This window comes from Anastrepha ludens, chromosome 6 (assembly GCF_028408465.1).
Source record: "Anastrepha ludens isolate Willacy chromosome 6, idAnaLude1.1, whole genome shotgun sequence".
Lineage (NCBI taxonomy): Eukaryota > Metazoa > Arthropoda > Insecta > Diptera > Tephritidae > Anastrepha > Anastrepha ludens.
In genome coordinates, this window is record NC_071502.1 from 30,236,892 (window position 1) to 30,254,297 (window position 17,406).

The 17,406-nt window shown below is 36.1% G+C and overlaps 1 protein-coding gene across 1 annotated transcript in view; it reads right to left on the minus strand.

Annotated features, from left to right (window-relative positions):
• Positions 1–16,776, minus strand: part of LOC128867005 (uncharacterized) — a 103,509-nt gene extending 86,733 nt beyond the window's left edge. The window contains exons 1-2 of the mRNA XM_054108096.1: positions 15,341–16,776; positions 11,344–11,689 (exon numbers count right to left, since the gene is read on the minus strand). Of these exons, the coding sequence (XP_053964071.1) occupies positions 11,344–11,689; positions 15,341–15,679 (685 nt within the window). The 5' untranslated portion in view covers positions 15,680–16,776. The remainder of the gene's footprint in view (positions 1–11,343; positions 11,690–15,340) is intronic.
• Between the last annotated feature and the right edge of the window lie 630 nt (positions 16,777–17,406).

Here is a 17,406-nt window from a genome sequence, read left to right on the forward strand (position 1 = left end):
ACCTTCAACGTTGCAGGCTTAGATTTGAGTGTTGACTGTTTTTCACAAGGCCAACTGTATGTCGCTCTTTCAAGAGTAACCTCTAGAGAAAACATGTTTGTATTGTCTAATGACAAGAAGGCTATGAACGTTGTATATAAAGACATTCTGTAATATAGTAATTGTTGTAAAAATAAAATAAATACATATGTAAAAATGCAAAAAGTTAATATGCAAAAATGTAGGGTATGAATTTAGATATCCCAAAGATAGCAGGAAATCTTCATGCTGTAAAGAAAGGAGAATTGTTTTACTCCAAATTTAACGCGTGCGGGCCACGGGCAATAATGAATAAGCCAAAACTACTGGATCGATTTTAATCATTTTTTCAGTGAGTGACATAGGGTATATATTTTATACCAGTGCGAAGCTGGGCGGGTTGCTAGTAATATTATATAAAGATTGTTATACCAATTTGAACGAATTTTAGGTGTCTTTATTTGAGCCTGCAACAAACAAAGGGCAAAGAATATCTCCATTTCTCAAAAATTTGTTTCTGTGAAACTCTTTATCCGGCGATTTATCGTTTACGGACGTGATAGTGGCAGCAAATTTTTCTCATATTCATTTGTGCATCTATCAATTAAATGCATTGTTTCTGTAGACAAAATTTTATCGAAAATCTCTTTCGGAGTTTTATAATTTTTTAGATCATCAGCTATACCCATTGAAGACCAATCAAAATTAAAGTCTTGTATTTCTGCCAGGGCCGTAGAGAGCATATCCGGGCCCCGGGGGAAAATCCGGGCCCCGGGGCAAAATTGCAAATGCGGGCCCTTTCCAATGATGTTTAATTTATATAAATACGTATAATCTCGAGTCCGGGCCCCTCTGAACACTCCGGGCCCGGGGGAAAAAGTACCCGGTACCCCCGCTCTCGTCGGGCCTGATTTCTGCAGTATCTTCATTTCACAAGGTAGTTGTCTCATCTATCCTATTTGAAAAACTTATGCCGTTATAATCTTCTGAATCAGAAGATGATGATGTTGATAAATCCATATTTTCGCTGAATTGTCCATATTCTATTACAAAAGTTTCCATAAATTTATTGATTTCATTTCCAATTATTTCCGTAAAACACTTACCTATATTTTAATCAGAATTATCAAATAATCTCAAAATTCACGTAGGCTTCTTACGTGAATTCATTTTTCAAAAAAGTTATACGATATTCAAAAAACTGATGTTTTCACTTTAATTTCAAATGTCTAACTGAAGCAGATAATGAAATGTCTAAGCATTTACAATGCACATTGTTGAAAGAAAGGGAAATTTACAGAAAAATGTGTGCAATGATACAGTCAACTCTCTCTGAGAACTCTACGAAATATAGATGCTATAGCACTCACGTCTAGTATTTATTACACCTCTAGCTTACTCAGTGTGGAGGAAATTTGTAAATACATGGAGAAAAAATAAAATAATATGAAAGTACTTAATGAATCAATTGGTCATTACTTTAAAATGTATATTAATAACAAAAACTTAATGTTACATGAAATTAAGGGGGGAGCCTGCTTTAGAGGCTTCAAAAAAATCGATTTTTTTTTTTGTAAATGTCTTCCCAAACTATCCAAGAATGTGTCCTCAAAATTTCAGAAGCAAATTCAAAGTATTTTCGGAGTTACAGAAGAAATTGTGAGCAAGCGTCGAGCAGATATACGAGTGGCTGGATCGCTCGAAGTGTGACTTATCGGTTTTTTATTTTTACGATTATTCCTAATTGGCGGGAAAGATAGGAGAAAAGTTTAACGACCTATCGAAATGAGATAACATTGATTGTATTCGGAATTAAATTATCTTCTAGTTGAACCTAAAAAACCTTAAGAAAGTTATGACTAACCCAATTTTTAAACAATCTAAAGTGAATTTGTTTTCCAAAAAAACGATTTTTTTTCTTTAATTAGCGAAAAATTGTTGAATTTCTCCCCTCTTATTTAATTTTCTTGGTTTAACTAGAAACGTTAATATACTAAAATAAATTTTTTTTCGGGTGTTTGGTTTCTGATGAAAATTGCGACCTGTATCTCTCCCGCCGCACGACACATGCACACTGGAGGCGCCTCGGCAAAATGCTTGTACCAGGCACAACATGACTTATATTTTAATGAAAAAATTTGAGAAGACTGCTGAAATATATAACAATAAAACTCGAAAGTTTCGTTTCAATCGAAAATTTCTTCCCTTCCCAAAAAAATCCACGAAAAAATCGATTGTTTGAAATCTTAAATGAACAAAATTGGCTTTAAAATTTGAATGCTGTAGCATTCATGTCCGCGAACGTGTTAACTTGCGCAGAATGAAACGTGCACTGACCTTTCGTAAGCCCAAATGATCAGTTAAAATGCGATAAATCGATGTTGTGGAGATATTCAACTCCGATTCCATGATTTTCAGCGATAATCTCTGTAGATTTTTGATAAATTTACGAACAATTTCGATGGAGTTTTCGGTGATTACTGATTTTGAGCGGCCCGTATGTTCATTGCCATTTATGTCCTCACAACCATCTCTGAAACGTGTAAACTACTCATGAACTCTGACACGAGCTAGAAAATCTTCGCCATAAACATTTTTCATCAATTCAAATATTTCCGTAGACGTTTTACCGATTTTAAAACAAAATTTGATATTTGGTTTTTGTTCGAAACTCATTTTTGTACTGATGACACAAATATACTAACACTTCAGACGCAGTAACTTCGCTTCTACTCAACCGAATTTCACCAAGCTTTCACTGGAAGTCAGCTAAGGATGTAGCCTCCAACGCAGCAACTAATTAAAAAGATGGCGCTATCAAAAACATTTTTATGACGCCAGCCTTGTTTATTTTGGACTTCCCCTTGTATATTTTCTGTGTTCTTATAATGGCTCCCTTTTTTTTGAATTTTAAGCTAGAATGCTATTCCACTAAATTGTTTCCATATTCCAATTATCGTATATTTAAATGTATGCAATCTTTTGAGGGAGTTGTCAACTATGGCAATGACGCGCATAGCCGTCGAGCAATGCTGCCTTTTAAAGATTAAAGTGCATCAAGAGCAAGCAAAAATTATATTAATAGGAGTGATGCTGGTTGATAGCTTTTATTTTCTTTTATTAAATTCTTAATTTGTTGCAACATCACTATTTGCTACTGCTGGAGATGTGTAGTCGTACAGCCAAATACAGTTGCCGCCGTCATTCGACTACAATCGAAATGTCTGCTTTATTGTTGCCTGCACTGCACTCTCAGCTAACTGACACTGTACACCATTGACTAATTTAATTTCAACTCTGTTTACTACTTTCGCCTTCTGGCAGCAGCAGTAACAGCTATTTGGGTTGCTTTTTGTTGTTAGTCTTGCCGTAGCTGGTAGGAAATAATTGAATTCAAAGCAGCAGAGAAGCATTGTTGTGCTGCTCCTAGAAGTGAATGCATTTTTTATTTTCTGAGCTATTTTGTTTTCGAACATTCGACTTGATTGTGCTTCATTTGTATTGATTGAGAATTGGTTTGGTGGAATTTGTAATATTAATTTTTGCCAGCCACTGATCTTTAAGTAAATTGACATGTTACAAGAGTCGTTTTGTTAAAAGTTTAAATGATTAATAACTACGACTTTGAGAGTTGTTTTTTATTGTTTACATTCATTGTTTATTTATTCATTTATATTTCGTTTAAATTATGCATACATACAAATAATTTTACTATAGCACATTAAATAACTATAGCAACTTTTGGCGATTTATTTGGTTCTTAGTTTTAATAATTTTTTTAAGAAAATATGGAGTATTCTTCTCCATAGAAATACAATTTTCAAACTTTGCGAAAATTGTAAATGTATATATATATATAATGGGCGCGTACACCCTTTTTGGGTGTTTGGCCGAGCTCCTCTTCCTATTTGTGGTGTGCGTCTTGATGTTGTTCCGCAAAATGAAGAGACCTACAGTTTCAAGCCGACTCCGAACGGCAGATATTTATTATGAGGAGCTTTTTCATGACAGAAATACACTCGAAGGTTTGCCATTGCCTGCCCAGGGGCGACCGCTATTAGACAAATGTTTTTTCTTAATTTTTGTGCTTCACCGAGATTCGAACCAACGTTTTCTCTGTGAGAGAGGTAGTCACGTACCATCCCGTTCGGCTACGGCGGCCGCCAAATTGTAAATACAATTAAAAAAAATAAAATAAAATAAAAATTTTGAAGTCGGTAGAATTACCAGGTATATTGCTATGAAATGAGGCTTTCAGCTATTAGTCCATAGATGTCGCTAGAAGAATTTTTAAACCTTTCCAAATGTCTTGTTTTTTCGTCGGACATCTGTCAACAATATTCAGTTCATTGTTTGTTACGTTACAATGCATTTTTGTCGCTCATAAAAATTTCGAATTTAGAGAACGAGGACCATGGCCGGCCACCGAAAAAGTTTGAGGTCGCCGAACTGCAAACATTGTTGGATGAAGATGATGGTCAAACGCAAGAAATGATGGCAGAGCAGTTGGGAGTGACCCAAAAAATCACTTCCGAACGTTTGAAAGACATGGGCATGATTTTAAAGGTCGGAAGATGGGTGCCGCATGATCTAACTTGATGACAATGCACCGCCACATCGAACAAGAGTGACCCGGGAATCTTTGGAGACGTACGCTTGGGAACCGCTGGTGCATGCGGCTTACTCACCAGACTTGGCGCCTTCCGAAAAGTTCTTGTCTCGAGCTAAAATCATCCGATGAAGGAATGTATTAAGGGGTTATATACCTTGTGGTCCGGTGAAATTAGCGAAAGTTGGGTTTTTTTTAAAGATATGTAGCAATAATTTTATTGTATAAAAGTTTTTATTATTGGATATTACAATGTTTAAAGAAAAAAAAAGGCTTTGTTTGTGTAAAAATATTTAAAAATGGCGGAGTTATGGCGTTTTCCCCCAAGACCCTTTTTTTGGAAGAGGCTTGCGGTGGACGCGATTCAAGTCCACCAAGTCAACTGAAATCAAAAAATCGAAAAGATTTCATTAGTATAGGGTTATATCTTCTTAGTGAACGATCAATATATTAAATATTTTGATTTTTGTGAAAATAGGAACATGTTTTTAAAAAACTCCACTTCTACAGTCCTAAAATTGGCATTAAAAAATTCATATCTGCAAAATAAAAATTTATACATAAAAAGTTGATCGTTCACTAAGAGGCGACATCAATTACGAACAATTTAAAAAAAAAAATTATAAAAATCGGTTGAATACTTTTTTTGCAATCGCGTCCACCGCAAAAGCATTTTTGGAAAAACACGTTTTTGAGATAATCGCGTTTAAAGTTTCAAGCGCCGCATGAGGCCGTACACTCAGGACGTGACGACGCACAATTTAAAACGCTGTAACTTTCGATCTATTGCTCAGATCTCTATGAAATTTTTGGAAAATGTTCTCAAGGGATTGTACTTTACGATAAAGAAATAAAATTTATTTTGATTTTTTTGAAAAACACAAGGTATATAACCCCTTAAGAACATTCTCTCCAAATTTGAAGTATGATAGATCGGTCCATCAGAACTCGAGATATCTTTACTGCTAGCTCGAAAAAAGCAGTTTTGAGAAAAACACGTTAAAAATTTCCAGACAAGACGGATCGGAACCGATGCCATGTCACCAAAATGGCTATAACTCATGAAATATTAGGAATTTAAAAAAAATCCGTATGACATATTCTTAAATGTCTAAACTTGGAAAATATGCAAAGAAAAATTTCGATTTTTTCAAAATGCAACACTATTATTTTTGGAGTATTCTACAGAAAACACCCTTAAAGCCCATTGAATTTTTGTACAATAAAGTGCAAATTTGAAGTGGCTCAAAAATCGCGTTCATTTTCCACAATTTATTTTTACTGGCGGCCTTCTACATTTCTTGTGTGAGTCTCTACAATTCCTCTACAACTTTTCCTCATGTGCTCCGGCCATAGCTATAGTACGGTAGTTGGCCACCCCTATACTTCTTAGATCGTCCTTAATGTGGTCTAACCATAATTTCCGCGGTCACCCTCTTCGCTTTTCAGCAAGCATGCGTACATATAAAACTTTGCGAACTTTGCTTTTATCTCCTCGCATTTCTTCCCATCCAGAAACAAACATCGTATTACCGAACGATGCTGTTTTTTTACATCTTAGCATAAATTCTTACTCGAATGGCTGCCAAATCCAAACTGACCTATCAATCAGTCTGAAATTTGTTTTGCCATCGTTGGATAGACGGCAGCACACGGTACTAATACCAACTTCTCTCAGAAACGTCCCTTGTCACCAAACACAGGTACTTTTTGAGCCACCCTCATATTGTCTAGGATAAGATGGAATACAAGCGTAGACAACGCATCTCCCTCCTTCACAGCTGATACAACTCTGGATAAATTAGATGTTTTGACTTGTAAGAGCACTTTAGAATAGGTCTCAGGGAGGGTGAGACTTGCTAATGAATCGGTATTCTTTGCAAGCGTTATTCCTTGTACATAACCGTCCTATCGCACGCACTATTCTGCAAACCATCGGCAAAATTGAGAATAATTTTACATTACTGGGTAATACTCCACCGACTAGACCACGTACAGCCCGAAGTGAAAATAATATTGCGGCTGTAAATGAGAGTTTTTCTGAAAACCTGGAATAATCGATTTGACACCGATCTCAAAGACTTGACTGTATTTATGGCACTACTTAGGTGATTTTACGGAAAAATGTTAAGTTCAAAGTATATCAATGCAACTTGTCTAAGATTTGAAGCCGACCGATATTCCAAAGCGTCATAATTTCAGTCGTTGGGCTCTTGAAAAACTCGTCAATGACCCGCATTTTGGGACACGAATTTTGTTCAGTGTGCTGAAGAGTAACCGGAAACCATTCAAGAACAGCTATTTCATCGGGAAACAACAAACATGAAAACAACAAACGTCCGTTTGGTGCGGCCTATGGGCAGAAGGAATCATCGGCCCACATTTCTTTTAAGGCGAGGCTGGCGCCAATGTAACAGTGAATGGCGAACCCTATCGCGCCATGATAAACGACTTTCAGATACCGGAAATTGAAGACAGCGATCTCTCCAATATTTGGTTCCAACAAATCGTCGCTACTTGTCATGCAGTCTGTGTAACAATCGCCATTTCTGCAAGCAATTTATCTCACATCTCGGACCAGTGGGTTTTTCACCAAGATCCTGTGATATCCCAGATCTGCACTTTTATATGTGGGGATATGTAAAGCTTAACCGCTTTGTGGATAAACAATTAAGGTATTGGAAACCAACATCACCAAAGTTATTCACGAGATACTGACCGAAGTCTTCCAGCGCGTCAATCAAAATCGGTGTTTACGGAAGGCGGAATTGCGATAAACATTTGAAAGGAGTTATCTTTAAAAAATAAATACCATGAATTGCTCTATACAAAAGTAATAAAGATTGCCTAATCAATTTCGATTTTCGTTTTTGTCTTTCAACTTAAACTCCGATACCTTTAAAATGATTACTCTTTATTTGTACCCCTATTCGGAAAAATGATTGGCGGGATGAAATATTTTATTCAAACGATGCGGTGATTATAGAAACGAGTGGCTATTTTTCGGGCTTAGATAAATCCAATTTTTCAGAAGGATAAACAAACTAGAACAGCCTTGGACGAAGTGTATAAGCCTGCAAGGAGACTATGTCGAAAAATAAAAAAAAGATATCCCCACAACAATTAAGTAGTTTTCACGTTTGCACGGACTTTTCAAACGACCCTCCTAGACACACTGATTTCAGTTACAACTAGGCACTGTCTTAAATACAAGCTAGGCTAGACGTGCAGACGCATGCTGATCTCGCACACCTTCTGTGCCACTGTTCAGCTCTTTCCAGACAGAGACTTACCACTTTAAATAAATATTTTTTTAATGAGTAGGAAGATATCAGCATTCAGGGATCTACGAAAAATTTCGAAGAGTGTACATCGGCTTTAAAGAGGCCAACTACATGTTCCCCAGTTTTCGCTGTGCCAGTATAGGCACTGCACCTGAATAAGCCCCGCTTTCAATAAACTTTGGGGAATCGTCCGTGTAGTTTAAGATCCAAGGTATCTAAATATCAGTCGTACGCCTAATCTAAGAAACTACTAATCGTTTGAAAGTGGACCGAATATGTCTTTTCTTTGTCGAATTTAAATCTGTTTTCGACAACGGAAATCATTTAAGATTTTATTTTATTTTTGTGAGACTTCAAGCCAACCCCCATTAAGTAAAAGTGTTTTAAGTTTTTATTAGCAATAAAAGCCGACATTAATTTATTTAATTGCTTTTAGGAGTATTTATTATGGACATACATATATATATGTGTGTTTATTTGCAAATGAATCTGAGTAGTTTTTCGGCTTTATGGTGCCATTTGCGGTGCAGCCTAAACACATTAAGTTGTGCGTAAATGAGTGTAGGAGTAAACTTTATTTGCATGCAGGCAATATGAAGCCTGCCCGTTTGTGTACAATTTCATGTTTGTTAGTTATTACACTGTTTGTGTTAAAACCTTTGTTATTGCTTCAGAAGTATGGGTTAGAATAAACAAATTTTCTTATTACTCCTATTTTCTTGAGCATTTCGAAAGCTCCGGTAGAGACATTTTCAAGCATTCTTGGGAAAAGATAAAATGTATACCGACGTTGTTGTTTTTGTTACCGCAATATAGTTTTTATGACTTAGTAATGATCAAATATATGTGTGGCAGAGACTTTGCTTTCTCATATTTTAATCGGCTTGAAGAGTTCAGATATTTCGGCCCGAAAACAGAACTGTTGGGGTATACAAATACAAGTCATTCTAGATACTAGAGGACTTTCTTATTTTATTTGTTTTTGGATTGCCAACGAGATATACTAATTTTTCTAATAGTTTCCCAAAATATGTAATAGGACTATGAATAAGTTCGTGCGGTTTTTTTCGAAATTTGAAACTTTATTGACGTAAAATGGTTACAAATTTAATATTCAAAATATTGTCCATCGCTTACTACTACTTTTTCCCATCTTTCTGGCAATTCACGGATTCCCTTTGTGAAAAATTCGGTCGGTTTTGCCGCAATCCACGAATCGATCCATTTTTTGACTTCATCGTAATTACGGAAGTGCTGGTCAGCCAGGCCATGTTGCATCGATCGGAAGAGATAGTAATCGGATGGCGCAAGGTCTGGACTATACGGCGGGTGGGGTAGGACATCCCATTTGAGCGTTTCTAAGTATGTTTTGACCACTTGTGCAACATGTGGCCGAGCATTGTCATGTTGCAAAATAACTTTGTCGTGTCTATCGGCGTATTGCGGCCGTTTTTCTCGCAGTGCTCGGCTCAAACGCATCAATTGTCGTCGGTAGACATCCCCCGTAATCGTTTCATTCGGTTTCAGTAGCTCATATTACACAACACCCAGCTGGTCCCACCAGATACACAGCATAACCTTCAGGCCATGAATATTCTGCGCCGACGTCGATGTTGAAGCATGGCCAGGGTATCCATACGTTGCCCGACGTTTTGGATTGTCGTAATGGACCCACTTTTCATCGCCAGTCACAATTCGATGCAAAAAACCCTTTCTTTTGTGCCGTTGAAGCAGTTGTTCGCATGCCATAAAACGGCGTTCAACGTCTCTTGGCTTCAATTCATACGGCACCCAATGGCCTACCTTTCGGATCATTCCCATGGCTTTTAAACGTTTGGAAATGGTTGATTGATCAACTCCCAAAGTTTTTGCAACCTCTTCTTGCGTTTGAGCCGGATCTTGATCGAGCAATTCCTCCAATTCGGTATCCATGAACTTTGGCGGCGCACCCTCGCGAAATAAGCCAATGCGAAAGTCGTGGCTTAAAAAAAATCAACTGGCGTCGAAACGCGTCTTTATTGATTAAATGGTAAATTTCAATTACAATTTTGATATGCTTACAGCTAGTATTTATAATATTTCCTATTGCTAATAGTTGATTCACTTACAATACAATATTTGGTGAATCAACGAAATACGAATATTGCTTATTCTAAGTTTCCTAAATTATTTGCATAAGTGTCGTTGCACTCATTTCTTTACAAGCTAATTGTGTCGCTTGCGAAATGCGTTAGTGCAATGGCACTTATTTGGTTGGGTATCGAGTTACGATGACCAGTCCACTTCAATTGTATTTTCTTTTGGAGTAGAATGGTTGAGTGACGTAACTCCCCTTTCCTTTGATTGAAAACACTCCTGGGTTTTTGCATTTACGTTAAGTTCAATGGCTTTGTGCTTGTTTGTGAAATGAATAAAAATTACAGATAAGGCTAATGTGCTTACTGCGATGAATGAAATTGTTAGCCAAATATTAATTTGATATGATTTTTTGTGGAAGGTTAGTTCTTCGATTTTTTTGAGCGTTTTCAATTTGGTTGATAATTAATTCGTCAAATGTAGGTTCGAGTTGTGTGTTATTTATATTTGATTCAAGGTGACGTATTACATATTTTTGTGTAAATGATTTATTTATATTTTTATAAGTTTCGTTTTTTACATAAAGTTCACAATCATTGAATAAAATAAGTTGAGTTCCTCTGGAATTTAAAGTTCTTTCGTTACATGTACTTTTTATTTCAATTCCTTTTGAATTTTTTACAATTATTAAGCCTTTTTCGATTTCCATAATTTCTTCTTTATAATTTTTGATTTTCTTACAATTTTTCTTTATTACACATGATTTTGAGGCTTTTAGGCTTTTTTGATATAAATTTCTTGAAAAAGTGAATCTTGTTTTATTTATTTCCAAAAGATGTTCGCTTTTGAATTGTAATTCTTCCGAGTTCTTGTTTGCACATGGAGTTATGAATATATGTTTTGCTATAGTTGTATTTGTTGGGATTTTTAATGAAAATATAATATTATCTGCGGCGGTTGCTGCTCCTAATTCTATGTTTTCTAGTTTAAATATATCTATATTGTACGTATTTATTTCCTCAGGGGTAAGAATGTTGCTGGACATTAAGTTTAGTCTAGCTGATGCTAAGTTATTTTGGATGTGCTCTATACTATTGCTAAGCGATCTAATTCTCAAAAGAATGTCAAGATGTAGAAGTTCTTTATGTATGTCTTGATTTTGATGTTGTACTGAATTTAATTTTAAAGAGATTTGTCTTCTATCTGATTCTATAGCTTTCTGAATATTTTGGAATGTTTTGTTAAAGTTATCATTTATCTTTATATTCTTATTTAAAGTGTCTATGGCAATATGGTTATTCGTGTCAATAACTTTAAAATGTTCTTCTATATTTTGTCTATCGTCGTCGTCCATACTTCCATATAGCCATTTCATTGTTGTATCTAATATGTTAATTAGTCCTCTTTTCTGTCTGTGAGGTAGTAATGTATAAAGTTTGCTTCGTAGTATTGCAAATTCCTGTGTTAGAATTTGTCCCTTTTCGGTCAGTTTCGAGTCTTTTGCTAAATTCTCAAGTGCGTCAATAATATTTTCTATTTCCTTTGGTTTGATTATGTGGAGGATGATGTCAAAATCTGTGATCACCTGTATGTTGTCGAGTTTTATTTCAGCAAACCCGTCTTCACTTTTGATGTCTTCAGTTATTATCGTTGCGGTCGATCCTATTATCAGTGTTATTAACATCATTGATGTCAAGAGTACCTGCAAATTTTCCTGGTCTTTTAATGTTACTTGCATGAGTGTTTTGAAGTGGTAGCTTTCGATATCTAGGTTCGTGTTTATGTCTAAGTGCTCTATAATTTTTTACGTGTCCTGTACTTCTTTCGTCGTTAAAAACCTCTCTTTTGTTATTAATCTTGTTAATAACTCTTTCTTTAGCTTCTTTTATTCGGTCATGGATTATCCCTTTGTCAATTTTACCAGATGCTATATCTGAAGGTCTTTCTTTCAGTGTGGAATGGATATTATTGTTGTAGGTTTGAATACATTTGTACATTTTCTCTCTTGTTGATAGAGTTGGTGATTGGAGTTCCATAATTCTAAATTTTTCTCCTATCGTGTTATGAAGTCGTTCAATATCTGAGTTCCCTGTATGACTATTCGGTTTAGTAAAATGGACTTCAACTCCTTCTTCTCTTAAAAAGTCTTTTACATTCACGCAATTGAATTCATTATCAGTTATAAAGAGTTTAGGTTTTCCTCTCATTGCAAAATACATCCGTAGGTTTTCAACGAGTGTAATGCTATTTCTGTCTTCTAAGAGGATAGCTACTGCGAATTTAGAAAATTTGTCGATAAAAGTCATAAAGTTATGCTTCTTAATTGTGTACGTATCAAGGTGTACTATTTCGTTAGTATCCTTTGGTGTTTCGGTCAGATGAAATTTCGGTTTGATAGGTTTTCTATCATATTTTGTTTGACAACATATATCACAGTTATTTATAAATTTTTGAATTAATTGTTTTAAATTTTTGTGATATATGAGTTTTTTCAGTCCTTCGTAATTTTCATTTATGCCTGAATGGCCACTTTCGGTGAAGTGATAATTTTTTATATACCTAAATGTCTCGTCTTCGTTCTGCATGTCTTTAGCATGGTAAGAGCATTTGAAAAATTTTATGTTTCCATTAAATAATTCTATTAGTTTTTGCTGTACAGTATTGTAATCACCGTCAGAAAGCTCAGAGAAAATTCCAACTTTTCCTGATTTGAGAAATCGTCTGAATATATCTGAAATAAAACCGCTATTTATATCGTCTAGGCAAATATATATCTTTCTTTTATTTCCAATAATTTCAATCTCTCTATATTTGTGCTCAACTAATATTATTTGTGTGTGGAAACGATTGACTACTGTATCTAGAATTGGGAAATGATCATTAAGGTCCTCTTCTTGAGAGTGTATGGTTGCAGAGGTACTCATATTGTCTAAGTTATCCTCGATTTGTGTGTCCTCATTCGTTAGGTAGATGTCACCTGTTTCGCTATTAATTCTACTTAGGAAATCGGCTAGGGTATTTTCTTTACCTTTAATGTAACCGATGTTGATGTCATATTCACCTAATTTCAGTATCCATCTTTGTAGTCTTGGATTTATGTCCTTTCCTCTGTATTTTGTTTGTAGCCACTTTAGTGGTTGATGGTCTGTTAGTAAGTCAAATTTCCTGCCGTAAACATAGGGCCTAAAATAATTGACTGCCCATACTATGGCGAGAAGTTCCTTTTCTGTGGTTGAGTATTTTTTTTCGTGCTCATTCAAAGTTCTACTTGCGTAGCATATGGGATGACCTGCTTGCGTTAATGCGGCACCTATAGCGTAATCGCTTGCGTCTGTAGCAATTTCAAATTTTTTTCCGAAATCCGGGTACTTAAGTATCGGTGGGGATATGAGTAATCTCTTTAATTTATAAAAGGCGTCCATGTACTGTGTATCGTGGACGTTGACTTTTGTATCCTTTTTTAGGTATTTAGTCATAGCTTGAGCTATTTTAGCGTAATTCTTTATGAATTTGCGATAGTATCCAGTTGCTCCCAGAAATGATTTAATCTGTTTTGCTGTTTGCGGCAGCTTGAGCTTTTGGATTGCCTCCACTTTGGTGGGGTTTGGTTTTGCACCTTCTGTAGTCAGGATGTGCCCTAAATATTCTGTGGTTGTAGCGAAAAAATTACTCTTATCAATTTGAACTCGTAGGTTATGTTTTCGTAGTCTATCGAAAATTTTCTTGATACTGTCCATGTGTTCTTGGGCTGTAGTGCTAAATATAAGAATGTCGTCTAAGTAAACAACGCAAATTTTATTGATATAGTCTCTCAAGACTGAATTCATAAGTCTTTGGAAGGTGGCAGGAGCATTTTTTAGTCCAAAGGGCATACGAACAAATTCGTAGTGTCCTAGTGGAGTAGAGAATGCGGTTTTCGCCCTGTCTTCCTCTTTTATAAGGTGGAAACCTTTGGCCAGATCTAAAGTTGTGAAATATTGGGCTCTTCCCAATTTTTCTAATATGTTTTCTATGTTGGGTATAGGAAATTTATCGCTTACAGTGATCTCGTTAAGGGCTCTATAGTCTATAACGATGCGCCATTTCTTTTTACCTGATTTGTCCACTTTTTTGGGGACGATCCACAATGGTGAGTTATAAGGAGAACAGCTTTCTTTAATGATGCCGTGCTCTAGCATTTCCTTCATTTGCTTATTTATTTCCTCTTCATGAATTTGAGGGTATCGATATATTTTAGAATATACTGGTCTGTCAATAGTTGTGATGATTTCGTGTCTTATTTCATGTGTGTGAGATAGTTTTTGTCCTTCCTGAAAAAATAGGTCGCCATTTTCGTCTACTATTGTTTGTAATAGACTTTTTACCTCTTCGTTCATATCTTCACGTGAAAGCTTTTGTAAAATTGTACTGTCTATTTGTGTAGTTTCCAGTGTGTGTATGTCCTCGTAACTGTGTGGGCATGTATCGATGAATTTCGTCCTTGTATTGTGGATTTCCATGTATCCATCTTTTAGGTTAATTATTGCCTCCATTGGCTTTAGAATGTTTTGTCCAAGTATTCCGTCGAATTTTTTGTTCTTCAAGTTTGTCAACTTCCAACTCATTAAATTTTTTTCGTTGAATTCAGTTGGGAGTGGTGTGATAATCTCTGTATCCACTCTTACATTTCCGTCCAATGTCTTAAAATTGAGAGGCTTCGTGAGTCTTTGTCGTTTATAGTTTTGGAGTTTGTCTTCTCCGAGAAGAGAAGTGTTAGAGCCTGTATCAATAAGGCACGTCATTTCGTCTTTTCCTATTGTCAATTTAACTACCGGTAGGTTGTAGTATGGGCTGGAAACCGAAAATTTTCACTCTCTTCGTTAGTGGTTTCTATGTTATCCACTTCCATGGGTTCGGTCTTATTCGACTTGTACTGTCCTGAACCCCTACTTGTTGTGTTATTTGGAAATAGCCTACTTTGTTGCGAATTTCTATGAAATTGTCCAGAAGCAGGTTTATTCTGCTTAAACTGTCCTGATGTGTCGGAACTAGTAGTTGGTCCGTAACTCGTTGTGTTTTGTCCGGATCCTTGTCGAGGATAGTTTTGTGTCGATCTATTTGACCTATTGTTCCTATAGTCATATTTCTTAATCATGCCAGTTTCTTCGAGTGTATAGTAAGATTCCCTAAGTGTCTTTTTATTCCTACTATAAACTATACTAGCTAAATTTGGGTCTATCCCGTTAAGAAATGTCTTTAAAATTATTGATTCGTTAACCTCAGGTGCAAATTCTACTGGCTTGCTTTCGTCCTGTTCATATTTTGTGTTAAGTTTGTCTAAAATGTTTCTTAAATTAGAAAAATAATCACTTACATTATAATTTTTCGTTGTGATCGCCTGGTGGTAGAGACTGTGGTATGTTTCTTTCACGCCGAAATTCCTGATCAGCTCTTTTTTTATATCGTCCCAAGTAGGTGATTGTCCCAGTGTTCTGATTGTGTTTAATGCCTGTCCCTGGATCTTCGTCCTGATGTGACGCTGGAATATGAATTCTTGCAGCGGTAGGTTTTGATTAAATAGCGGAAGGATGATTTCAACTTCCCGTATAAACGCCGATAAGTCATAAGATCTGTCGCCTCTGAACTCTTTAATGCGGGACGCCTCCTTGATGAGTTCGGTTACCGCTATTGCTGGTTGTGGTTGGTCGTTCATTTTGTAAACTTTTGCTTTTGTTTAAATATGTAGGAGCAATTTAAATCACTTGTACGAGTATACAAACGTTTTTAGTGTCTTTTGATCACTGTTCACTATTAGTTTGTAAACTTTTGCTTTTGTTTAAATATGTAGGAGCAATTTAAATCACTTGTACGAGTATACAAACGTCTTTAGTGTCTTTTGATCACTGTTCACTATTATTTTTCGGTTTACCGATCTGCCAGTGTTCAAGTAGCCTTTTATCACTATTTCTTGACTTTAGTCAGAAATTTTTGTTTTTCGGTCCTTTGGGATACCGACGTTCTTTTAATCACTAATTCTTGACTTTAGTCAGGAATTTTATTTTTCGGTCCTTCGGGATACCGACGTTCTTGTAATCACTAATTCTTGACTTTAGTCAGGAATTTTACTTTTCGGTCCTTAAGGATGCCGATGGTTCTTTTAATCACTAATTCTTGACTTTAGTCAGGAATTTTATTTTTCGGTCCTTCGGGATACCGACGTTCTTGTAATCACTAATTCTTGACTTTAGTCAGGAATTTTACTTTTCGGTCCTTAAGGATGCCGATGGTTCTTTTAATCACTAATTCTTGACTTTAGTCAGGAATTTTATTTTTCGGTCCTTAAGGATGCCGATGTTCTTGTAATCACTAATTCTTGACTTTAGTCAGGAATTTTACTTTTCGGTCCTTAAGGATGCCGATGGTTCTTTTAATCAATTCTTCAGAATTGATTTCCGGTGACTGCGCCAAATAAGCCAATGCGAAAGTCGTGGCTTAAAAAAAATCAACTGGCGTCGAAACGCGTCTTTATTGATTAAATGGTAAATTTCAATTACAATTTTGATATGCTTACAGCTAGTATTTATAATATTTCCTATTGCTAATAGTTGATTCACTTACAATACAATATTTGGTGAATCAACGAAATACGAATATTGCTTATTCTAAGTTTCCTAAATTATTTGCATAAGTGTCGTTGCACTCATTTCTTTACAAGCTAATTGTGTCGCTTGCGAAATGCGTTAGTGCAATGGCACTTATTTGGTTGGGTATCGAGTTACGATGACCAGTCCACTTCAATTGTATTTTCTTTTGGAGTAGAATGGTTGAGTGACGTAACTCGCGTTCTTCGTCTTCCAAGCCAAAATCACCACTTTTAAAGCGTGCAAACCACTTCTGGCACGTTCGCTCAGATAGAGCATGCTCACCATAAACTTCCACCAAGATACGATGACTTTCGGCTGCTTTTTTCTTCATATTAAAATAATGAAGAAGAATTCCCCGCAAAAACACATTATTTGGCACGAAATTCGACATTTTCAAGTGTGGTAAAAATATTGTTGTTTACGCTTCAAATAAAAAACTTATACTGACGTTTGTGCCTTACGACAGTAGCTCTCCAATGAATGTTTGGAAATGTGGATCGATGGAATAATAATCAAGTTACGCCATCTGTTGTAAAACCGCACGAACTTATTCATAGTCCTATTACAGGATCCACTAACTCCTAGTTGGAGCATTGGGCGTCAACAACTCCTTTGTGCCATTGAAATCGGTTTGTGCAATGGCTCTAAGTTCACTCCAAGTCTTTTTCAAATACCTCATTTCCGCCTAAGTTGAATGGCGCCAGGTGGTTCGTTGTCTGCCAACATTTCGTCCAGCCTGTTGGAAGGGGTTCCATCGCAGCGCCTGGGTCAGGGTCAACATACATATGTAGAAGGC